The sequence below is a fragment of the Hyaena hyaena genome, unplaced genomic scaffold (assembly GCF_003009895.1).
Source record: "Hyaena hyaena isolate Hyena2069 unplaced genomic scaffold, ASM300989v1 scaffold_396, whole genome shotgun sequence".
Taxonomy (NCBI): Eukaryota; Metazoa; Chordata; class Mammalia; order Carnivora; family Hyaenidae; genus Hyaena; species Hyaena hyaena.
This window is the reverse complement of record NW_024081027.1, coordinates 1437209-1462328: the sequence shown is the minus strand read 5'-3', so window position 1 is coordinate 1462328 and position 25120 is coordinate 1437209. Positions and strand designations below refer to the sequence as shown.

Here is a 25120-nt window from a genome sequence, read left to right as displayed (position 1 = left end):
CATCGTCCCGCCCACTAGCGCCAGCCCCACCCACATCGTCCCGCCCACTAGCGCCAGCCCCACCCACATCGTCCCGCCCACTAGCGCCAGCCCCACCCACATCGTCCCGCCCACTAGCGCCAGCCCCACCCACCTTATTCCTGCCGGTGCCCAAGTTGCCTCTGCCTCCTTCTCCTCACCAATACCCCAGCTCCCCCTGGCCTCCCTCATTGCTTCCTTCTCACTTACTGTCTCCTTTCTCATAGCTCAAACCCCTCTTCAAGAATAGCAGTCTGGGATTCCTCTATTCAGGCTGCAGACTAGCCTCGCTCAGGTGAGACTCTCCCCGAGAACACAGCCCAGCAGGTGTACGCGACCCTCACCTGCGGGCTCCCTGACTTTGTCCAGCCTTGGGACAGCTACCGCCATGGGTACTGCACGTCACCACCAACAATACCAGTCACAGCAGCTAGCAGTTCCTAAGCGCCGAGGCACCGTGCCAGTCCTTTATATTCCACCTGCCGGTCCTCACAACAGCCTTGTGAAGCGGGACCGAAGCTGAGACAGGCCCTGAGGGATCGAGTAGTTCGTGCGGGCCGCACAGAGCAGCCCCAGCACTGCGGGGTCTAGGGACAAACCCCCGCTCTTACGCCGCACTGCCTCCCCTGCCTCATCTGACCTCGCACATGTGGAAAACACCAATCTGGCAACCTCTAAGAGGGGAGAATCCGAAAGGGAAGGAAAGCGAGCACACGGTTACAGAGAGAGCGTGTGCCCCTAAATGGGCAGACTCAGCTGAAGCAGCCTGCCCCGCCCGGGGAGGCTGGGGCTGGGGAAGACCCCCCTCGGGTGCGGCTGGGGTGGCGGTTGGTTGACACTGCTTCACACCTGGCATTCTCACTTCCCAAATCTCTCTAGGGCTGGGGGTCCTCAGATTCCCGTTTTATCACAGGCATCTACCTCCGGCTCCCCTTCCTTCCTGGGGGAAGAGCCGGCAGAGGAAGGAGCCTTAGTGGCCAAGAGCCTTGGTAAAGCCAGAGCAGCGTTCATTTACTGAGATCCTAGGCAGGCGATGGAACCTTGCTGTGCCTTGTTACTCCGTGTGTTATGCATGACATATTAGCCTATACATAATGTTTGTATGCTAATATCAATACCTATATTAATATCTATATCTATACATTATGTATACTAATATCGGTACTTATATTACTATCTATATCTATACATAATGTATGTATACTAATATCGATACCTATATTAATATCTATTCATAATATAAGTATACCAATATCTATATCTATATGAAGAGAGAGAGTTGACCCTTAACAGCACAGGTTTGAACTGCATGCATCCACTTATACATGGATTTTTAAAAATAAATACAGTTCAGTGCGAAACGTATTTTCTCTTAAAATTTTCTTAATAACAATTTCTTTTCTCTAACTTACTTTATTATAAGTATATAATGCCTATAATGTAAAAAATATATGTTAATTGTTTATGTTATCAGTAAGGCTTCTGGTCAACAGCAATCTATTAGTTATGTTTTGGGGGAGTCAAAAGTTATATACAGATATTCCACTGTGTTGAAACCCCTCTAAACTCCATTTGTTCAAAAGTCAACCGTATATATAAATATATGCATGCACATATATATAGAGAGAGAGATAGAGAGAGAGAATAGGTATAATTATACACCCATTATATCTATACCTAATATATATATTATACTTATATGTAATATATAACTACATATATATCATGTATAGATACACTAGGTATAACATATATAAGTACACCTATACTTTATATGTCCATACATATGGACATAATAGGTATGTTATATATAGGTACCATTTCCAATACATATGATATATATAGGTGTAATCTCTAATATATTATACAATATATATCACCTAATATATATTTTAGACGTAGGTATAATATGTAATTATACCTATACTTTATATATATAGGTTTGTGTTATATATTTTATATATAGGTATAATAGGTTTATTATATATAGGTATAATACCTTATATAGATATATATAGGTATAATCCCTAATATATATTACAGATTAATATAGAAGGTATATATAATACAATAATAAACAAAATATAAAACAAATATATAACAAATATATATCATATACTTATATTCTAAATATATGATGACATTATATATCATATTCGTATTATGTATGATTGTGTCATGCATGATATACAGTATGATGGCTATAATAACAACTGTGGGAGTTGAGGAATACAGCGCGTGTGATCACGAGTACCCAGTGCCGAGCCGCTGCGTGCTAAGAATTTAACAGGGGTGGTTGTTGTTATGAGAGAGATTCTATCCATGGCCCTCAGGTGTGGGAGTGCCTTTCTCTCCATCTCACTCAGTAGCATGTGGCTGGGTGGGTCAGTGGGTGGGTCAGCGTCCTGTGACTGGAGACTGTCATGCTTTCCAACAGACCCACCACAAGGGCATGTCTCTCCAGCCATTTAGTCCCTTCGGTCTTTAGGAATGTCCTCGCCCTGCTTCTAGACCGAGTGACTTTAGCTTTTTGACCTCACCAGTGAAAATCCTAACTTTCTGCAGGAAAATGTCACCAAGCCATGCTGTGGTCACTTGCCCTGGGGCTACAGTCAGCCATTACACCGTGACCCTAGGCACCTTGTTGTGCCCGTCAAGAACTGTGACACGATGTGGCTGTTGTGGCTTCATTGGCATCTGCCAGGGTTGCTCACTCCAACAGTCCCCTCTGTGCATCGGCCACACACCCCGTGCTTTCAGAGGCTTCTCTCCCAGGCGTGCAGGAGGCTTCCGCCTGTGGTGTGCCAGTTCTTCGTTTACGGAGGGCGTCTCCCTGATGCAGCAGCTCTTGTTAACTAGGGTGTCCCAAGTTTCTGCCTTCGAGGACAGCAAGGGGAGAGAGGGAAGGACCAACAGATAGAGAAGACAGTTGGACCAACTATGTGGTGATTCTTACCCAGGCCTGAGCAGGACGGGGCAGCCACCAGAGTGGATGCTATCTGCCTGCATCGCCCCGACACTACCGGCCCTGGACTGGACAGAGAGAAGCTGTACTGGGAGCTGAGCCAGCTGACCCATGGCATTGCCTTGCTGGGCCACTACACCCTGGACAGGAACAGTCTCTGTGTCAACGGTGAGCCCCTGTGATGTGATCGGAGTCTCTTCCCCCTCACGGGGCAGCCTCTGCCCTGTGGCTTGAGAATGCATGGCCCGTCTGGCCCTTAGGGATTTGGCCCCGTGCACTGGATGTGCTGATTCAGGTCTGGACCTCATGGTTTCCTCTTCTTCGTCTTGGACTGACCTCACCCTCACAGCCTTCTTTCCTGGCTGTGCTGATGGAGAATCCCCAGCAGTGCTCCCTACTGGAACCCCCTCCACTGCCTGGCCTCCTGCTTGGTCCCCCACCTCTCCCTTGACCCTGACCCACTATCGTGCCTCCCTCTTCCTACAGGCTTCACCCATCAGAGCTCTGCATCCACCACCAGCAGTGAGTATTCAGCTGATGTCCCAGGCCCCCCCCACCCCCCACAGGGAAGGCAAAGAGCTGACACCTCTTTGTGGTCGCTTAGGTCCTCCCCAGGAAGGACGGAGCTCCTGGGAGAGCACGAGTTATTTGCTCTCCTCTCTGCCCCACTTACGGAGGGAATCCCAGCCCAAGCCCTACATGCAGCAAGCCTAGTGAATTGTCTCTGTCGCTGGCATTTCTGCCATGTGCTCGCCTTTCTGCCTTTACTAATAAGGGCTTTTCCTCGGCTTTAGGGACCTCCACAGTGGACCTGGGAGCTTCTGGAACTCCATCCACCTTCCCCAGCCCCACAGGTAAGTGCCATCCGATGGCAGATCTGTTAGAGAGTGCCTGGTGAGTGTAAACACACCTGACATTATTCACTCAAATAAAGACGGAAAGTTATAGTAAATGTAGTGATAATGAGTCAATTGACAACCTATTGAGCTCCTACTCTGTGCCAGGCCCCGGGAAATACAACAGGGAACACAACACAGAAAAAAATCATTGCCCTCATAAAGCTTATATTCTTTTTTTAAAAGTCTATTTATTTATTTTGAGAGAGAGAGAGAGCAAGTGGGGGAGGGACAGAGAGAGAGAGAGAGAGAGAGAGAGAGAGAGAATCCCAAGCAGGCTCTGCAGTATCAGCACAGAGTCTGATGTGGGGCTCAAACCCACAAACTGTGAGATCATGACCTGAGCCAAAGTCAGACACTTAACTGATGAGCCACCCAGGCGCCCCGCAATGACATTGATTTTTAAAGACGACAGAACAGGGGAGCCTGGGTGGCTGGTGGCTCAGTCGGTTAATGCCTGACTTCAGCTTAGGCCATGATGTCATGGTTTGTGGGTCCAAGCCCTGCATCAGGCTCTGTGCTGACAGCTCAGAGCCTGGAGCCTGCTTCAGGTTCTGTGTCTCCTTCTCTCTCTGCCCCTCCCCTGCTCTCTCTCTGTCTCTGTCTCTGTCTGTCTCTCTCAAAAGTAAACATTTTTTAAAAAATTTAAAACGACAAAAGAACAGAAGCTGGTTTTGCCTGCTTTCTTTAAATAAACTTTTGAATAAAGATATACTTAAGAGGAATTATTCATAAAATAAGTCTTATTAAATGAGTTAATTGGGGGGAAAATTGTTAGCTGGCAAATTGTTCCTCAGGCAAATTTTCAAACATTGAAGGCTGAACCTGTCTGGGATGGTCTTCAAAGGTGCCCTGCTGGGAGAAAGAAACTGGCTGGAGCCAAGACGGTCTTAGGGTCCTTAGCTCTTGGTTTCTCACCTGGTCTCATGCTGGTCTGACGTTCTAAACCCCAGCTTAGACGCGTTTTGAGGGATTTGGGGGGTTGAGCAAAGAAAAAGATATGACCACTAGATGGCAGTAGCACACACACAAACGTGGGTGGGCAGCGCCCGGTTTGCCCGCAGGGGAGGAACCTCAGCGCTGACATCTTTAAGAAGCTATGCCATGGGGACCCCTACTCAAAAGGGGAGAAGGGCAAGGGAACCCCCTGGGGAGGGCAGCGGTCAGAGAAGACATTCTCATTGTCTAGTCACGTCACTCGTCACTTGGCAGCCTGGTGGGGCGTCTCTGGGTTAGATAGCCCTGGTGGGCAGCCGTGGCTACGCTCTTTGCAGCCACAGGGGTGGTCCTTATACAGCTCTAAGATGTTGGGTGTTGTTTCAGGGGGTAAGCAAAGCAGGCAGGCTCAAGGTGGCTGAAATCTGCCTGTTTGGGCTGTGTTTAAAACAACTGGATATAAAAAAAAATTGAGTTTGGTCCTGGCAAGCTTCTGAGCTCATGGGTTACCAGCCTGCTGTGAAGAATTAAATACCCTACGGGCTAATAGGCAGGCACCTTCCCCGGCTCATTATGAAACACCCAGACACCACCATCCTCAGTTTCCATAGGTGGCCAAAGCTGGGGACCATGTAAAATAGAGCATGCCACTGCCTCCACTCCCCACCCCCACTCATCTCCAGTCTCAGATGAACACGGAGCGATACCCAAAAGGTCGCAGGTGAGGGCAGCCTCTCTCTGGCATCTCTAGGATGTAGAGTCCTCTGAGCAGGCTAGGGTTGTGTTTCCCAGTGGTCCAGACCTGACTCAGCACGTGGCTTCTTCTCCTCCTTCCCCACTGCAGCAGCCGGTCCTGCTCCAGTGCCCTTTACCCTCAATTTTACCATCATCAACCTGCCCTACACAAAGGACATGTGGCCGAGCTCTGCCAAGTTCAACTCCACAGAGTCAATTCTACAACGCCTGGTGAGAACTGCCTGCAACCCATCCCTCTCTTCCAACGCCCTCCCAACCCTCTTTGAGTCTCCTTACTACACTTTTGGAGGCTACGGAGGGGAAGACAGTTTCTAGGTTCAAAACGTGGAATGGCCACAGAGAAGTGATGTCCCTTCGGAGCAGTGATCGTGCCCTTCGGTACCATTTCCTCCTCTGTAAAACTAAGATCATAAAAGCATTGATCCCAAAGTGTTCTTCTGAGAATTAAATGTTGTGTTGAGATGATTAGGGAGCTGCTGTTTTGTTTTAACGTGTTGTTTTAAAATGACGGTGACTTTTACATCTATTTTTCATTCGCCCGCTTCTTCCTTCCCAGCTCAAGCCCTTGTTTGCCAACAGCAGCATTGGCTCGCTCTACATTGGCTGCAGAGTGACCACACTAAGGTGCGACCTCTTCCTTCCCTTGCCTTAGGGGGTGTGTAGTAAGGGACAGGCTGGTTGGGCCGACCAGGGCCTGGACTAGGGAGGCAAGTGAGATGCCGAGGGCACAACATTTAAGGAGGCGCTCACCCTCAGGTGCCCACCCTACGTTTGCACTGCTCTGAGAGTCAGCATTCCCTTAAATGTTGTATCCAGGCACCTTGCATGTCTCACACGGTTCCCAGCTCTGGTGCCAGCCCTCTCTGGGTCATCTTCAATCCCATCCGATAATCAGACTTGCAAGACCTGAATAGGTCACACACGGACGAAATGGCATGCCAGCACGGCAAGCATTGGGCCTTTTGTTTTTGTAAGGACCTTCTTGGAAGTCCAAGGACGATTCTTTTGGAATCCACGTGACAGTTAATGTGCAAAGAAATGTAACTTCAGTGGGTAGGAGATGGAGCCACCTTGGCTCACGTGTTCCATGTCCCAAAAGGTAACCAGTATCTCTCATAACAGCCCCGACAAGTTAAGACGTTTACCATGCCTGAGGAAGCCCAAAGCTATAGCTTCCTGTCAGGTATTGTTGTCCATTTTCAGCCCTCTCAGAAAAGGTGTAGGTCATCAACAAGGGGTCATTGTCACCATGAGCAGCATCACTGGGAAACACAGTTGACATTGCACCTTTATCAAGTTTCTAGGAGACCAGAGCTGGAAGTAGCTTAGGTCAAGGTCACCTCCATTCTGTTGAGGTGCAAGGGATACTCTGTTTCTCCCCAGTAATGCTCTCTGGCAGTGCTAGCTGCTCTTCAGGGTTAATTTTTCCTGCTGCCTTCCCCAGGGAGCTGGGAATACGAGAAGCAGGTGGACATTGGGTAGGGGGTCTTCCCCATGCAGCATCTCATGCTCAGATGCTCGGCTCCAAAAGTTGGGTTGGCTCAGCTTTCTGAGAGCTGATGAATCTGCTCACAGCTGCTATCCAGTGCTCAGGACTGTACATGCCTGGTTCTGTGAATATCTGTTAAACAATTAAACAGCTAATTAATGAGTATCTGGCACCAAAGGTATATATCAGTATCATTTCCAAACCCCATGACATTCTCACAAAAGGATTAGAGTGTTATCCACGCTGCAAAGATGGAAGAACTGAGTTAGACCCACTTCTGTGGATTACCCGACAAGTGACAGAGCCAGGGTTGGAAACAATGGTCATCTGACTCTAAAGCGCCCACTCTGGCCCTTTGTTGCTCAGAGATGCCCCTTCTCTCAGGAGCAGCTCCTGTTTGGACCAAGAGAGCAGAGAAGCAGGCATTCACCAAAAGTGGGCCTATACAATGATGTCCTGCCTGGGATGCCACTCTGTCCTGTGCCCATGCCCAGGTCCTTCTCTCCCCAGGCCCGAAAAGGGTGGAACAGCCACTGGAGTTGATGCTGTCTGCACCTACCGACCTGACCCTTCCGGTCTCCAGCTGGACAGGGAGCGGCTCTACTGGGAACTGAGCCACCAGACCCATGGTGTCACCCAGCTCGGTTTCTACATCCTGGACAGGGACCGTCTCTATGTCAACGGTGAGCATCTGGTGGTGACAGGGGTCTCCTCCTGCACCCCAGGTGGATTATTCTGTTGGTGCCCTGAGCTCTGGCCAGAGAACACATCCCTGTCTGCCTCTAGACTCCTCTCTCGTCATTCCTCTTTTCCTTGTGAGATCCTCCTTCCCCACCAAGGGCGACATCACACACAGGGAGGTGGAGAGTCAGAGAAAGTTATAGGAGGCACCACCCACTGTCTGGAAGGGACACGACCTCCTGATGACATCTGGTCTTCCAGCAGTGGCCCAGCCCCTTCATCCTTTGCTTCAGCTTTTCAAACATCCCACCTCTCTCTCATCCGCTCTCCGCAGGTTACACCAGCCCACCACTGACTGCCATCCCCAGTGGTAAGTGCTCAAACCCTACATGGCCCAATGCCCCCACACCTTGTGGGAACATCTGCTGCCTCTCCCCTAAGCCCAGGGCCTCATGGAGGAAGGAATTCTTGGGAGCCTGGTCACCCATCTACTGTCTACCTTCTGTGACTCACATTGGGCATTAAGGGCCCCTCTCTGTGGCATCTCCAAGGTGATAAGGCTGCATCTTTCTTATTTCTGCTGCTTCCTCCTCAGTTCCTGTGATTTCCACACCCCCAGGAACCTCAGCAGCTCCAGTCTCCTTCTCCAGCTCTACAGGTAAGAGCCTTCTCTCCATGTCTCCTTCCTTCCCACCCACATGCCTCTGTGCTGAGCAATGAGAAGGGCAAAAGAGGAAATGTAGGCAGGTCAAAATAAGGGGACGCTGTGGGGAGGATGATCTTTGGGACCATGCGTTTGTAATAGACCAGGCCAGCTCCATCCCTAGGTTTGGAGAGCTCTGTAACTGGGTTTTCAATCCCAAGCTAAAGCAGTAACTCCTTTTAATCCACTCTTTGCTTTCTGTGAAGGTGCTGTATCAGCTACATTACTGCGTAACAAATGACCCTCAAATTTATTGGATTAAAACAATCACATACTACTCTGCTCTGTAGTATATAGGTCAGCAGGATAGTTCGTTGGGTCTGAACTAGGCTCCCTTATGTGTCTGTAGTCACCTGCAGGTGAGCTAGGTGACTCTGCTTCTGGAAGATGCCTGACTGATGGCTGGGGTGCCTCAGTTACCTTCATGTGGCCTCTCATCATCCCATAGACTAGCTGTGGCTTCTTCATATGGTGATCATGGACTTCCTAGAAGCAAGAGAGGGCGAGCCTCAGTGCACAGGCACTTCTCAAGCTTCTGGTTGCATCACGTTTCTCTTGCCCCATTGGCCAAAGCAAGTCATGGCCAAAGTCAAGAGGTGGAGAAATAGACTCCCACCTCTTGGTGAAAGGGCCTTGTGCCACTCTGCAAGGATGCAGATGCATGGAGGTGAAGAACTTGTGCTCACTTTTACAGTCTACCTCAGGTGACCTGCCAGGGACCAACCTGTGACCATGTTGGCCTTCGGGGACCCATGGGGAGTCAGTTGGTAAGATTAGGGCAGTGGTACATTCTGGAACAACTCTCAAAGCTTTATCTTCTGCTAAATGGAATGGAAATAGTCATGGGCAAATCCAGGACTAATTCCCAAAGGCCAGAGACTAAAGCAGAGAAAGCAGATGTAAGTGGCAGCAGCAACAATGTGCACAAAGCAATGACAGCACCATTCATTGCTTGTCTGTCACATCATGCAGACTCAGCTTTACACGTACGGTCTTTGACCCCAGCAGACGGGTACTGCTCTTTCTCTGTTTAAGAGAGGCATAGACTGGTTCTGGGGGGGGCTGAGTGTTTTTCTGAGATCACACGGGCAGCAGATGGGCAGGACTCATGTTTAAGTCATTCAAACTCTAGAATTTGCGCTGTGTGGCTTTAGGGAAGTGACTTAACTTCTCCAAAATGTGTTTTTATCCTCTGTCAACTGGGAATAAGTAAAAGGATTCACTTCCAGGGTTTTTTTGAGGACTGCAAAAGATACTGGATGGAAAGTTCTTAGCACAGAGAAGCTGTTACCAAACATCAGCTAGTATGATTGCTTTTATTTTTGTTGTCATTAATGTCATTGCTACTAGTAGAATAACAAAATAAGGTCTCCCTTTTGGGGAGGAGATCTTCTGAGCTCTTAAACCAGATGTGAACATACTGGACACCAGGGATGCGAATCCAGACTCTACCCCACCTTCCCTGAATCCAGCTTAGACAGTGACTCAGGGCATGCCTTTTCTCCCAACCTCACTGCAGTTTCTGGCCATGCTCTGGTTCCATTCACCCTTAACTTCACCATCACCAACCTGCGCTACACAGAGGACATGCAGTTTATGAGTTCAGCCAAGTTCAACAAAATAGAGAAGGTCTTGCAGAGCCTGGTAAGAGCCCCACCCACCTCACTCCTGCACCACCTGCTGATGCCCACCTACCCACTGACCCCAGCCTCACCCACCTCTCCCCACCCTCCCTCAACGGATGCCATCCCCATCCAGCTTGCCCAACCCTGCTCTTGTTGAACTCAGACCTTCTACTCACCTCCCTCTCCTTCAACAGCTCGGACCCTTATTCAAGAATACCAGTGTCGGCCCCCTCTACTCTGGCTGCAGACTGACCTCGCTCAGGTGGGACCCCCAGAGAAAATGGCCCACTGAGGCACCGTGGGGATTCTTACCATGGTCCTCTAAGGCTTGGTCCTCACTTTGGCCTCAGCCCTTTCCAGCTCCCAACGGGGGGTGACCGCTGTCCTTTGGGCTGCTGCTCTGGACCCTCCCATCCTCCTGAGCCTCAGATCTCCCAGGCAATATTTAATGGGAACAAAATGACAAGACATAGTGACTGGAAAGTATGCACTGAATTTCTTCATAAAGGACCCATCCCTGATCCTTCACAAAGGCTATGATCCCCAGTCTACCATGTCCACGCTGCATGCAGAGATTTCTGAAGGCTAACCCACAGCAAATACTTAGCCAGACATTGGAGTTCTTGGTGTATGGTCACTATTGACATTCTGGGCCGGAGAGTTCTTGTCATGGGTGGCTGTCCTCTGCTCTGTAGGATATTTAGCAGCATCTTGGCTACGCGACAGATGCCTATAGTAGCCCAACCCCAAAGTAGTGACGGACAAATCTGTCACCAGACATTGCCAAATGACCCTTGAGATGCAGAGCACCCCAGGTTAGAGTCACTGGGCAAGAGGCTTCCTGTCCATCATCTCCCTGGACTTTGTTAACGTCATTACTATTACCCTGATTTTACAGATGGGAAACCAAGACACAGAAAGGTCAAGGAGCTTTCCCAGAGCCAGTGGCTGTCACATAGTGGAGCCAGGATTCAAGGCCAGCCTCCTCAGAGTCCATACCGGCTCCCACTAAGCCTGCGGTGCTTCCGTTCTTTGGGAAGGACCATGGGCTCTCCCCTCCCCCAGAATCCCAGCCTTCCATCCCCTGCTCCCTTCCAGGGCAGAGATGTGCAACTCGGCCCCCCTTCACCAAGTGATGGGCCTTCTGAGCAGAGTGGGCCTCTCCATTCCGAGGTCCCCTGGAGGGTTGAGCCTCAGTGGGCATCCCCCCAGGGTATCTGCTTGCCTCCAAAAATAGAATTTGAGAAAGGATTCCCTCCCTGTGGTGCTAGGATAGAGCAGGATGGAATGAAGCCCTCTTGCTTGGGGTCTAGCCCAGGGTGCTGATGTTCCCATAGCAGAAATGTCCTCTCCACTCCCCTGGCCTGGAGTTCCACAAATTTTCTTCCCATCCACAAGCACTGCTTGAGCACCTACTGTGTCCAAGCTCCATGCTGAGCTCTGAAATCTCCATGGAGGCCAAAGCATAGACTCTTCCATCAAGAAGAGGGTACTGCATTAATAATATGTAAACGTATGCAGACGTATGCATACACATTTACTATATGTAATTATTATATGTGAATTATGTAATTAAGTATATAAAAACATATACTTTAATGGTGAATAAAATAATAGTGCCAGATACTCCCTTAGCACTTAGGGATGTACCAGATATTACTGTAAGCATCAGACTTAATGCTCACAAGACACACCTGGGTACCATGATGACACCCATTTTATAGGTGAGAGACTGAGGCCCAGAGAGACTGTTGAAGTGCTAGGAGATGGGCAGTGTAGCAGGTCTAGGAGGAACTGAAGTGGCAGCTCACACCTGGGGAGGAGGACTTGATGGCCAGGAGACACAGCTCTGGGCCAGGAGAAGTGATTCAGGGAGAGGGAACCACAGGTGAGAGCCTGAGGTAGCGAGCATGCGGAGCAGACATTCTCACCTGCGGGGGCGGGGGGGGAGGCAGAGAGATGTGCAGGGCAGCCTGGATGCCACCATGTGCGCGTTGGGGCAGCGCGGGAGGGGGGGTGCTCATCCACAGGCAGTAGGGAGCCAGAAGGATTCAGCAAATTCCCAAGAAAGGAAGATTCCCATTTTAAGTGAGACTTGGCAGTGTGATGACGGCAGAGCATAAAACACAGAGGGGCCAGACTCACAAGGTGGCCCTGGAAGGAATGTGGAGCGAATTCCTTCAGTGTGGATGATGAGCATCCGGGGGAGGGCTGTTGGCTGGGGCCCCGTCGCCTCCTAGCTTTCCCCACGGTGCCTCCGTATTGGTACCCCTCGGGGGCCCTTCGCTGATGAATCTTCACCATCTGCACCTCTGTGTCCTGCCCTCCCCAGGCCCGAGAAGGCTGGAGCAGCCACCAGCGTCAGCGCCATCTGCTCCTACCGCCCCCACCCTGCGGGCCACGGGCTAGACAGAGAGAAGCTGTACTGGGAGCTGAGCCGGCTGACCCGTGGTGTCACCAGGCTGGGCCACTACACCCTGGAGCAGGACAGCCTCTGTGTCAGTGGTGAGCAGCAGCCACCTGCACTTTGCCGAGCTGTCAAGCTCACGTTTCCTGCCCCCACCCCCACCCCAGGGCTTCTCCACCTCAGCACCTCCCCTCTGTCTTGCCCTCTCTCCGCAGGCTACACCCACCAGACACCAGTAACTGCGCCCAGTGGTGAGTACTCATGGGTCTTCAGGAGGTGCCCCCCGCCCCGCACCTACCAGGGAAGGAAGCAGCCGGCCCCGCTCACGCCTCCAGCTGTCAGGGAGGGAAGAGATCAGGGACACGGGCTGGGAAGTCATTGTAGCAAGCCTCAGCTGGGCATCACCTCTGTGCTGTTGGCTGGACGCACAGAAGTGGCCCCCACGTGGTGGTCAGGTGGATGGAAGAAAGTGCCTGAACATGGGCTTGAATAAATAAGAATGTGAATTGTCTCCTTCAAATCATGCCCACCTTCACCTGCATCATGTGATGGTCTCATGTCCACACTGGTGATTCTGGCATTAGGTGCCCAAGGACCCTTAGCACTTGCCACAGTCCCCGGTGAGACAGCTGCTGTTCCCAGGCCCTGCCCAGTATCCATCCCAGGCCTGACAGCGTGGCCTCTCCTCTCCCTCCCCTGCTGCAGCCACGGGACAACCCCTTGTGCCTTTCACCCTCAACTTCACCGTCACCAGCCTACGCTACACCGAGGACATGCAGCCTCCTGGATCCTTGAAGTTTAACACCACGGAGAAGTCCCTGCAGCGCCAGGTGAGAGCCCCGCCCACCTCGTCTTCTTCCTGCATTCTGAAGCCAGCCCCGCCCACTCCTGCCCCACCCCCCCCCCCCCCCCCCCGGAGCTAGCCCCTCCCACCTCACTCTCACCCACCACTCCCCACCTATACCCATCGTGCCCCTGCAACACAGACCATCCGTTAAGTTCCCTTGCCCTCACCCACAGCTCGGACCCTTGTTCAAGAACACGAGTGTGGGCCCCCTGTTCGCAGGCTGCAGACTGACCTTGCTCAGGTGAGACCTCGCAATCCCCGGCCGGGGCTGCCTGGAGCGCTGCCAGAGCCCAGGAGTTCCCTCCGCCTCCTTCCTGCCCTCTCTGTCCATGTCTTCAGCAGAGGTGGAATTCAGGAGTCACTGGCTCCAGGACCAAGGCGTCTTCTGATTGTACCCCCCCCCCCCGCCCCCGAGCTGTTCCCAGATTTTGCAGAGCCCCTCAGTAGAATGGGGACCCTAGTCGGGTCATCCTTCTGAATTCCCTCCTGTCTCCTTTTGGCCAAAGAGCGCATTTCCTCGAGGTTTTCAGCTCTAGCCTCAGGATTCCTCTCAAGGCAAGCATGCCTTTTCCTCTTCCCTTAATCCCCGGTTCCAGCTCCTCACCCGTCTCCAGTGGAAGCTCTCCTGACCCCATGCCGGGAGGCTGCGGGTCGCAGACCTGCAATGTAATAAATATCCTCCCACCCACTCACTGTGTGCACAGTCCCAGGCTGGCCAGAGGTGGGGTCCAGCCTTCTTACTTCCCCGGGCCCCTTCCTGTCCTGCCCCACGGACCCCAGGAGTCCTGCCTGGGGACCCCATCTACTGTTACCCGTACCCCCCCCCACCCCGTCCCCAGGCCTGAGAAGGATGAGGCAGCCACTGGAGTGGATGCCATCTGCGCCCTCCGCACTGACCCCACGGGCCCTGGGCTGGACAGAGAGCGGCTGTACCAGGAGCTGAGCCAGCTGAGCGGTGGTGTCACCAGGCTGGGTCCCTACACCCTGGACCCCGACAGTCTCTACGTCAATGGTGAGGGGCTGCTACCTTCGTCTGCATTTCCCCAGACCCCACATCCTCCTCTCCGTTCATTCCTCCCTTTCCCTCATCCCTCCCCCTCCTCACCCTTTCTCCCTCTACCTGTGCAGGCTTCACCCGCAAGACCCGGACCACCCCCCCCAGCAGTGAGTATTCAGAGGCTTCAGACATCTCTGCAACCATGTGAGGCCCTGCCCTTAGAGTAGAAGGGGCCAGGAGCCCACCGCCTGCCCTCTGCACCCCTGCTCCATCCCGGCCTTGGGTGAAGGGGGATCTATACCCATTAAAGCCCCAGACGTAGGCCTCTGGTCCCTGACATCTGCAGGATGACGAGGCCCCCACCCCCAGCACTTGTCTCCTCCCAGCTTCCGTGATGACAGGCTCTCCAGCAACAGGGAGGGCTGTGCTGGGCTGTGGCCTCCTCGCCCGGTGGGCTCTGTGCAGCAGGCTCTGCTTGAGTTCAGACTTCCGCTGGGGCTCACACCTCCGAGTGCTTTGGGCAAAGCTTTTGTCTCTGGAGATGTCTTCCCCATTGTCTTCCTTTTTTTTTTTTTTTTAATTTCTTTTTTAAATTTATTTCTGAGAGAGAGAGACAGTGTGAGCAGGGGAGGGTCAGAGAGAGAAGGAGACACGGAATCCGAAACAGGCTCCAGGCTCTGAGCTAGCCGTCAGCACAGAGCCCGAGGCAGGGCTCGAACCCACAAACCGTGAGATCATGACCTGAGCCGAAGTCCCACGCTTAACCGACTGAGCCACCCGGGCGCCCCCCAACATTGTCTTCCTTTTAAGGAATCGTAACTGGGATGGTCCAGATGCCTTCTCCTCACAGCCAAGTTGCCTCTTCATGGAGGACGTCTCCCTTCCCTCCTCCTCAACTTTCCCTCCCTTTGCAGGTTACACCCATCCGGCTCCAGCCACCACCCCCAACAGTGAGTATTTCAGACCTCATGTGCCTGTGACCACCACCCTTTCCCTAAAGATAAGAGCTGCTCAGCCAGCCAGGCCTTCCCTCTGGCTCCCCTCTTCTGGATGGGAAGGAGTCCGGAGGATGATGTCCTGACTCCAGGCTACATGGGCATAGAGACAGGGACACAATTTATCAGAAGAGCCACCACCGTTCCTACCATTCCCATGCAGGTGTGATGCACCTTTGATTTCATCCCTTGTGTTTTTTTCTCTCTGCTGTGTGACCTCCGTCTCCTTCCGCATGTCCTCTCTGGCTCCAACCCTCAAGCCAACAAGTAGGAAGGTCCTACTGTTACCAAAATCATTTCTATGAAATCATTTACTCCAGATGGCTTGTCTCATTGCTTACTCAACTTCCCCAAGGAAACTCACCCATTTCCATGGATTTCAGGGAAGATCTAGCTTCTCTTTTTTTTTTTTTTTTAATTTTTTTAAATTTATTTCTGGGAGAGAGAGAGACAGCGTGAGCAGGGGAGGGTCAGAGAGAGACGGAGATACAGACTCTGAAATAGGCTCCAGGCTCTGAGCTGGCAGTCAGCACAGAGCCTGACGCGGGGCTCGAACCCACGAACCGCGAGATCATGACCTAAGCGAAAGTCGGACGCTTAACCGACTAAGCCACCCAGGCGCCCCAGGGTCCAGCCGCTCAGAATCCAAACCTCGAGTCTAACATAAAGCAGCTTCTGACCCTTGGTCCGCCCACCTCCTGGACATCACCTGGGCCCTCGGTCTCTGGCTCTGAAGTCACAATCTTCTCCCAAACTTGCTCCTTTTCCTTATTCCCAAAGGCAGAGACATGGGTGTCAACCTTGACCCTCCCTCTCATTCGCCTCCCACATCCATCCATCACCAAATCATCTCTCCTCCCTTTGTAATATCTTGTAAGTCCTTCCTCTGCATCCGTGGCACTCGGCCTTTATTCAGGCCACGGGCCTGTTTCGCTAGGACTAATGCAGCAGCCTCTTCTCTGGCGTCATATAGTCCCCCGCCCAACGGCGCAGTGTCCCTCCCAGTGCACCCCTGTCCACACAATCCCTGTCTTGTTGACAGTCTTTGGATGACTCCACCTTATCTACAAGTCACGTCCAAAGCCCTGAGCTGCACAGTCACTGCCCCCCTCCGCCTTTTCTGAGCTCATAGGGCCCCTCCAGTCTCATGTCTGTGCTTCCTCATGGCCACAATGAACACACTCAAGTCCCTTGAGGGCAGCTGCCCTGTCCTACTGCTGGGCTGGTACCCAGGCTAATTCTTCTGCTCGAGTGTTCTCCCTCTTGCTCAATTCTTGTTCATCTAACTCTTACTCATGCTTTTGGTCACATCTGAAGTGATGCTTCCTCCTGGAAGGGGTCCTCAGTCATTTGTTGGGTGCCCCTCTGGAATTGCACACCCCCCAGGCTGCCCTGAAGCCTAATGGTCTGGCCACTCTCCCAGCCTCAATATCAGGAGCCTATGCCCTATTCATCCTTGGACCTGCAGAGCCCAGCCCAGAGCCTCACACACGTTAGATGCCTGATGCACACTCACTGAATGAAATGAGGGAAGGTTCCCAGTGTCTTAAGAATCCCATAATGTTCTCTGCTCCAGCTTCTGCAGTCCATGGCTATACTTAGGTGCATTGCTGGTACTTCACTGTATGAGCTCCAAGCAACCTCAGTCCTTACCGTGGTCCAAGCTGGACATTCTTCTCTTCCTCCCTCACTGCAGCCACTGGCCCCACTCTGGTGTCCTTCACCCTGAACTTCACCATCACCAACCTGCCCTACACAGAGGACATGGGGCGCCCCACTTCCTTGAAGTTCAATTCCACTGAGATGATCCTCCAGCACCAGGTGAGAGCCCCTCAATAACCACCATCAGCCCCACCACGCGCCTGCCCGCACAGCCCTTCAGCCCTTCTGCTGACCCTCTTCTCTTTCCCCACCAGCTCAAGCTTTTGCTCAGTAAGACCAGTGTCGGCCCCGTCTACGCTGGCTGCAGACTCGCCTCACTCAAGTAAGACCCCCAGATGGAGGGATGTGTTGGGCCCAGTGAATCCTTATGCACTGGCCAGCAGGGCACAGTTCCTGGGCATGCCTTTGACACTGCTGTTCTCCAGCACCCGCCATTACACCTTCATGCCTTCTTCATGCCCTGGTAGTCGGAATGCTCAAGCCTTAGAAATGAGGCATCGTGGTTATACTTATGGAATCCAGATGATCATTTGTTTTAGATGAAAGCTTTCCTCTTGGAAGAACCACTATATCTTGTCTGCCGATTCCAATTATGGTGTTTTCTGTTCTTAGTTGTGAGGGGGTTGTCTCTGACAAGAGGCACTGAGGAGAGCCCCTCTGGGCTTCAGAGCAGCCCTGTCTGTACCCTCTCAGCCTCCTGCCTTCTAGTTTTTTGCTTTCTCCATCCAGAAGGCCCCCTCCAACATCCCCATATCCTTCTTTCCCCAGGCTTGAGCAGGGCAGAGCAGCCACTGGAGTGGACATGATCTGCACCATCCACTCTGACCCCGCAGGCCCCGGGCTGGACAGAGAGCAACTGTACTGGGAGCTGAGCCGTGAGACCCATGGCATCACCCAGCTGGGGTCCTCCTTCCTGGACAGGGACAGCCTCTATGTCAACGGTGAGGGGCTGTGCTCCAGCAAGGGTGTCTCTCCCAGCCAAAGTTTTGTGTTTCTCTAAAGGAAGCTGTGGTCCTCTGGTCTGGGTTCAGTCTTCATCCTGATGATGGAATCATGGGCTCCACCATGACTGGAATCATGGGCCACCATGGGCAGCCACCTTCGATCTCATTGCTTGGATGCCTCCTCCCCAATCATCCATCTTCTGCCTAGCCCTCTCTGCTTTTCCCACAAAGACCCCTAAATCCTACCTTTCCCTTGCTCCTTTATGGTCACCCCAACTCTTGCTCAGCTCCTCTGGCCTTCCTTCTGCAGGTTACACCTATGGAGCCACAGCCCCAACTACCACTGGTGAGTACTCCTTGCCCTGGTTGCCTGGGTCTCATCCCCACTTTGGGATTGGGGACCAGCTGCTGTCCTTTACCCCCTGCCTTTGATGACAAAAACACCTGGAAAGGCCCCTCACTCATCCCTTCTTTCCCTGGGATCTGGTGGAAAGTTCCAGCCCAGGACGAAAACATCTTACACACAAGTCTGTCCCCCCACCATTCTGACCCTCACGTGTTTTTCACTCGGACTCTCCTAAAACCCTGCCTTGGTACTCTTTATTTCTTTTATCTTTGTTTGTTTGTTTGTTTTAAGAGAGAATGCATGAGCAGGGGAGGGGGAGAAACAGAGGAGAGAGAATCCCAAGCAGGCTCCATGCCATCATTGCAGAGCCTGACTTGGGACTTGATCCCACAACCTTGAGTCATGACTTGAGCCAAAATCAAGACTCAGACGCTTAACCGACTGAGCCACACAGGTGCCCCGCCCCCAGGTTCTCTTCTCTTACCTTTTACTCACCTCTCTGCTCACTGTTCTGAGAGTCTCGACATCAGTGTCGTGCAGTTGTTAGATTTTCAGTGAACACGCCTTGCAGGCACCATGATAATCACATACTAAATTAGTCAGCTCCAGCTGCCAAAGCATAGTACCACAGGCTGGTGGCACAGAGGACTGATGCATATCTTTCCAGAGCTAGAGGCTGGGGTGTGCCAACAGGCTAGTTTCTCTGGGGCCTCTCTCCTTGGCATGCAGGTGGTGACCTCTTACGGCCTCTCAGCACAGTCACTCCTTTGCACACACATTCCCCATGTTCCTCTGTGCCCCAATCTCTTCCTCTTATACAGACAACAGCCATCTTAAATTAGGGCCCACCCCAACAGCCTCGTTTTAACTTAATTACCTCTTTAAAGGCCCCGTCTCCCAATACAATCCCCTACTGAGGTACCAGGGATTGGAGCTTCTCAAATTTCGGTGGTTGGGGGAGACACAATTCATCCAAAAGCACATGTCCCTTATCCTTTCATTCTTGCTACAACCATGTGACTTAGCTCCAATTTACAGACGAGTAAACCCAACCTCACAAAGGCTGTCAAGTCACACAGCAAATAAATAATAGAACCAGGAGTTCCTGTGACTCCAAAAACTCACAGTCTCATTCACCTGTCAGTTAATTTTTTTAAAAAGACATGCTGATTTTTGGTGTACAACTGTCGTGTTCAAGTTCATGGACCAAACTCCCATTGCATCCACAGCAACCCCTAGAATGAGGACCTTGTAGTTTTTTCAAGAGTTAATTGCCCTTGCATTAGAAGTATGTTTTTGCAACCCTCTCAGACTCTCTTCTTGGGTTCATCTCTGGTCTTTTACACCACAAATCCCTCGTTTACTCCTTCCAACATCAGCAGGGTTCTGGGGTCCTCAGGTCCAATGAGAACCATCTTTTCCCAAATTATAAGAGGAAAAATAAGTTAAATTCATTCAATTGGCCATGTTTTGTTTACCAGTATCCAGTCCTTGGAATAGATTCAGAAGTATTATAGTACAAATTCAATGTACATGGAGGGAAGGCAAGATTGATGGATGGAGGGAGGGAGGGAGGGAAGGAAGGAAGGAAGGAAGGAAGGAAGGAAGGAAGGAAGGAAGGAAGGAAGAAGTGATGAGAGAAGGAGAGAAGATGGATGAGCAGATGGAGGGAAGAAAAGGTGAATGGAGGGGAAAAAGGAGGGAGGGAACATGTCTAAATAGATGGAAGGAATAGATTGAAAGGAAGCAAATATGGATGGATAGAAGGAAGAAAAGAAAGGGTGAAGGAAGGGAGCAAGGAAAGGTGGAAGAAAGTGGGGATAGAAGGAAGGACAGACAGAAGGATGCATAGAAGAAAGTATGAATGGGAAGAAGGAAGGAATGATGTATGCAGGAATGGTGGATGGATGGATGGATGGATGGATGGATGGATGGATGGATGTCATTGGTGCATGGATGGATGGATGAGTGAGTTGGTGAATGGAGAGATGGAGGATGGATGGATGGATGGGTGGGTGGATGAATTGATAGATGGAATATGGAGGAGGAGAGATGGATGGATGGATTCATGGATGGATATCATGGGTGCATAGATGGATGAATAGGTGTCATGGGTGCATGGATGGATGGATGGAGAGATGGATGGATGGATGGATGGATGTCACTGGTGCATGGATGGATGGATGAGTGAGTTGATGAATGGAGAGATGAAGGATGGATGGATGGATGGGTGGGTGGATGAATTGATAGATGGAATATGGAGGATGGAGAGATGGATGGATTCATGGATGGATATCATGGGTGCATAGATGGATGAATAGATGTCATGGGTGCATGGATGGATGGATGGAGAGATGGATGGATGGATGAATGGATGGATGGAGATACAGAGAATGTATGAGTGGAGAGATGAATGGATGGATGGATGGTTGCCTTGGTTGCCTGGATAGATAGACTTGTGAGTGGTTGGATGGAGAAGTGAAAGAAGGATGGATGGGCAGAGAGATGGATGGGTGCATAGATTGTAGACAAAAGGAAAGAAGGGATGAAAGGAGGAAGAAGCAAAGATGGATAGATGGAAGGAGGGAAGGAAGGATGAATTCATGGATGACTAGAAAGAATGATGGACAGAAGAAAGGAAGGATGGAAAGAAGGATAGACAGAAGGAAGCTTGCAAGGAGTGATGAACAGAAGGGAAGGAGAAAAGAGGTTTGTCGTAAACAGTTGACCCTGTGCTGCTGACTGCTTATCTAGTCTGGAGTCAAAGCACAAGGCCTCTGGTCTTACTTGCATCTTGTATTTACTTATTATACTTCTCCTGGGGTCTATCCAGGTCACCCCCCACTATTGAACACTGGGCCAGCTGCATGTGTCTGAGCAAGAGCATGTGTATTAGCAGGGGAGTTCATGAGCAAGGACCCTGGGGTCAGAGAACCTAGGCCCAAACCCAGACTCTCCCTCCCTCCAGTCACATAACCCTGGGCAGGAGACAATTTCTGTGCTGTGGTTCCTCTTTGTTTAGTGCGGAGAAGTCTAGCGACCAGCACATATTTATCCAGGTAAAAAGCCCTATTTGTAATGAGTGATCAGAAAGTATTCGCTTATTTGTCTTCTATAATAAAACACTCAAATAGTGTTTACTCTGTGCCCAGCACTGTGCTTATGCACTTTACAAAATTTGACTTGTTCAAACCTCATAACAGCTTTTGAAGTAGGACTTATCATTATCTCACAGATGAGTAAACTGAGGTGCAGAGAGATTGGTTACAGCTGCTAGTTGCCTTCCTTTTCTTTTTTTTTTTTTTTTACACAATGCATAGAAGATTGGCATTCCTGGGTGTAAGAGAGAGACAGAGAGGAAAGGAGAGACAGAGCACAGAGAGATAAAGAGATAGAAATGGGGGAACAGAAAGAAAGTGAAGGGAAATGCCTGGGGTTATCATTGGTCCCACATCAGCAGGGTAAGTTGAAGCCTTTCCTTCCGGGAAAGAACAAAGCTGCCAGCATTTTCACAGAACCCTCCCCTCCTGTCCCTGGGTGGAAATAACTCCTCCAGCCCCCAGATCATTAAGCTTGTCCTTACTTGCTGCTGGAGTTGTCTCCATTAACAAGTGACGCTCAGGGGCGCCCAGGGGGCTCAGTCGGTCGGGCATCTGACCGGCTCAGGTCATGATCTCACGGTTTGTGGGTTCGAGCCCTGCGTCGGGCTCTGTGCTGACAACTGGCTCAGAGCCTGGAGCCTGCTTCAGATTCTGTGTCTCCCTCTCTCTCACCCTCTCCTGCTCATGCTGTCTCTCTCAAAAATAAATATTAAAAATAAAACAAAAACAAGTGATGCTCAGGTTTACTCGGAGGAGGACAGGAGCCCTTGGAAGCCCCGCTGTGGGTGGACGTTGGGCACTCGACCTCCCACAACCCTTGGCTCCCTCTGTACTCACCACAGCTGGGGAGGCCCGTGAGGAGCTGTTCACACTGAACTTCACCATTGACAACCTGCGCTACTCAGCGGACATGGGCCACCCCGGCTCCCTCAAGTTCAACATCACAGACAGCCTCATGCAGCACCTGGTGAGAGACCTACTTCCCCCTCGATGCCTCCATGACCCCTCCTAGGGGCTGTCACCACCTCTGACCACACTGGCTCTCCCCTTCCTCTCCAGCTCGGCCCGTTGTTCCGGAGGAGCAGCCTGGGTGCCCGATATACAGGCTGCAAGGTCATCTCACTAAGGTGAGAAGCCCCCACCCACCAGGGCCCACCACCGAAGGACCAGAACTGTGGGGCCACTCCCAGTTGAGGTGGGCTGTCTTGGGGCGTCCTTTTTGGCATCCATTTTTAAATATTATGTTATTGTTATGATTGTCATAAAATATGTTTAGACATAAAATTAGCCATTTTAACCATTTCCCAGTATACATTTCAGTGGTATCTGTTACATGCATGATGTTGTCCCCCATCCCCACCATCTAATTCTGACACTCTCCATCACTCTGTACCCACTGGGCAATTACTCACACTTCTCTGGGTCAGTGTGTGTTCTCTTGGTGTTTACGAAGTCCTTCTCCATCTGTATTCTCATCCCACTGTCATTGGTGGTGTGTCTCCTCTGAGGCAGGCGGTGGGTACCGCAGTGACAGGGCCAGCACTGCCCCTGCCCTCAACTAGTGGCTAAAGCAGAAAGTAAGTAGAAGGATAGACATCTAAAGTGGTTTCAAATGCAGTAAAGTGATGAGGAGCATTAATACGTAGAGACGGGAAAGCAGCTTTACCCAGGGCACTCCACCTCTTTGTGGAGGTGATTTCTGAGCTGTGTCCCAATTGGAAACAAGGACTTGGCCATGAAAACTGCTCCAGGCAGAGGAAACAGCATGGGCAAAGGTCCTGAGGCAGGAATGGGCGTGGCATGTTCAGTGAAGAGCAAGGAGGCCAATGTGGCTGGAGCAGAGAGAGAGAGAGCAAGGGACAGAGAGAAAGGAGGTGAGTTTCCAGACATCAGCAGAGTCTTGTTAGGAATTGTTGTTTTTTTTTTAAATTGTGGTAAAATACACATGACATAAAATTTACCATCTGAATCATTTTTAAGTGTTGGTAGTGGTACTACAATATATTCACACACAATATACACAATACACAATATATTCATATTGTGCAACCAATCTCCAGAACTTGTAAAACTGAAACTCTGTACCCAATAAACAACAGCTCTCGCTTCCCTCCACCCCCAGATGCTAACAGTCGCCATTCTGCTTTCTGTCTCTGTGAATCGGACAACTCTGGGCATGTCGTACAAGTGGAATCATATGATATTTGTCTTTTTATGTGTGGTTTATTTCACTGACCATAAAGTCCTCAAGGCTCACCCATGTTGTAGCAAGTGTCAGAATTTCCTTCCCTTTTAAAGCTGAATAATATTCCACTACATGGATATGTCATAGTTTATCCATATTCATCAGGACTCTGGTTTTTATGTGGAGCAAGCAATATGAAAGGTACTAGGGGTTTAGTACAACAATGAGCTAGACTGTCCTATTTCCTGACCTCATGGAGGCCACTGTCTGGAGGGAACAGGAACAAATTATATGCTCACACTGAAGGCAACTGGGGCTGTGATGGGGGAAGCATGAGGCACTGTGGCAGCCAGAGTACTGACCAGTCTGGGAAGATTTTTTGGAAAAGGAGGAGGTATCTAAGTTGGGACCTGAGAGATGACCGGGAAATTACCCAGGTAAGGAGAGAAGGGGAGAAAGCTCCAGACAGAAGTCACTGCATGTGCAAAGATCCTGGGGTAAGGGAATGTGGCCAGGTGGAGAAACTGTGAATGGTTCAACAAGGCTGGACCATAGGATATGAGGTGCGCAGTGGCCACAGGTAGAGAGATGCCACATGGGCTACAGTCCCCAAGCATTAACAACCTGTCCTTCCTCAGGTCTGTGAAGAATGGCGCCAAGACAAGAGTGGACATCCTCTGCACCTACCGGCAGCGCCCCAGCAGCCCGGGTCTACCTGCCAAACAGGTGTTCCATGAACTGAGCAGGCAGACCCGCGGCATCACCCGGCTGGGCCCCTATTCTCTGGACAAGGACAGCCTCTACCTCAATGGTGAGTGGATCTCAGCCCACCTCACTGCTTCCACTCCCCCGTCTCCGGAAACGTTTCCGTTAACCGTAGGTCAGTTCCCTAGGGGAAACCTGGGGACAAACTGAGGTGTGAATCGCAACTCCACACTGACCCCCACCCTCCACCAGTCATTCTGCAGGGCTGTCCTTGATCTCACCTATTTTACGGATGTAGAAATGGAGGCTCCGAAAGATTAAGTAATTTGTCCAAGTGGGTGTAGCTTGAGAGGGGCGAGCCCCAGCAGTCAGTGTCCAATGCCTTAAACTCCTAGAAGAGCCTTCTGAGGGGAGACATGGGGGAAGAAAATCCCACATCTGTCTCCCCTGTCATCTTCTCACCCTTGACCACGGATGGTCTTCTCTCCTGGGTGGGGCCCTGGTGCCAGAAAGTAAGGTAGGCGCTCTGAACATCTGTGGGGTCTGAGCTTGGGACATACTGGGCATCAGCCTAGCATCCAGGAAGGGACGGCGTGTAAGAGGATGAGCCTCCTCCGGAGTTCTAAGAGGCAGAGCATGGCTGTAGTGAAGTTCATTGCAATAACTCAACTTCTCTCCTCTCTGTTTCCAACTTGGGAATGGAGTTTGGCGACTCCCACTTTCTCAACACATCAGGTGAGCAGGGAGACATCCATCCTTTATGACAGCCATGTTAGCAAAGAGGGAGATGCTACAGAGAAAGGAAGAGACCTTCCCATGCCCACAGTAGGTTGGTGTCCAGTCTGGGTCTTGGTGTTCTGAG

General features: G+C 51.0%; 1 protein-coding gene across 1 annotated transcript in view; it reads left to right on the top strand.

Annotated features, from left to right (window-relative positions):
* Positions 1-25120, top strand: part of MUC16 (mucin 16, cell surface associated) — a 59581-nt gene that overhangs the window by 17988 nt on the left and 16473 nt on the right. Inside the window, exons 15-39 of the mRNA XM_039251654.1 lie at positions 246-313; positions 2979-3151; positions 3470-3505; positions 3778-3837; positions 5660-5781; positions 6128-6195; positions 7571-7743; positions 8076-8111; positions 8337-8399; positions 9964-10088; positions 10264-10331; positions 12402-12574; positions 12692-12727; positions 13182-13306; positions 13497-13564; positions 14163-14335; positions 14452-14487; positions 15235-15270; positions 17012-17136; positions 17232-17299; positions 17746-17918; positions 18232-18267; positions 22211-22335; positions 22428-22495; positions 24192-24364. Coding sequence (XP_039107585.1) covers positions 246-313; positions 2979-3151; positions 3470-3505; positions 3778-3837; positions 5660-5781; positions 6128-6195; positions 7571-7743; positions 8076-8111; positions 8337-8399; positions 9964-10088; positions 10264-10331; positions 12402-12574; positions 12692-12727; positions 13182-13306; positions 13497-13564; positions 14163-14335; positions 14452-14487; positions 15235-15270; positions 17012-17136; positions 17232-17299; positions 17746-17918; positions 18232-18267; positions 22211-22335; positions 22428-22495; positions 24192-24364 — 2407 coding nt within the window. The remainder of the gene's footprint in view (positions 1-245; positions 314-2978; positions 3152-3469; positions 3506-3777; positions 3838-5659; positions 5782-6127; positions 6196-7570; positions 7744-8075; positions 8112-8336; positions 8400-9963; positions 10089-10263; positions 10332-12401; positions 12575-12691; positions 12728-13181; positions 13307-13496; positions 13565-14162; positions 14336-14451; positions 14488-15234; positions 15271-17011; positions 17137-17231; positions 17300-17745; positions 17919-18231; positions 18268-22210; positions 22336-22427; positions 22496-24191; positions 24365-25120) is intronic.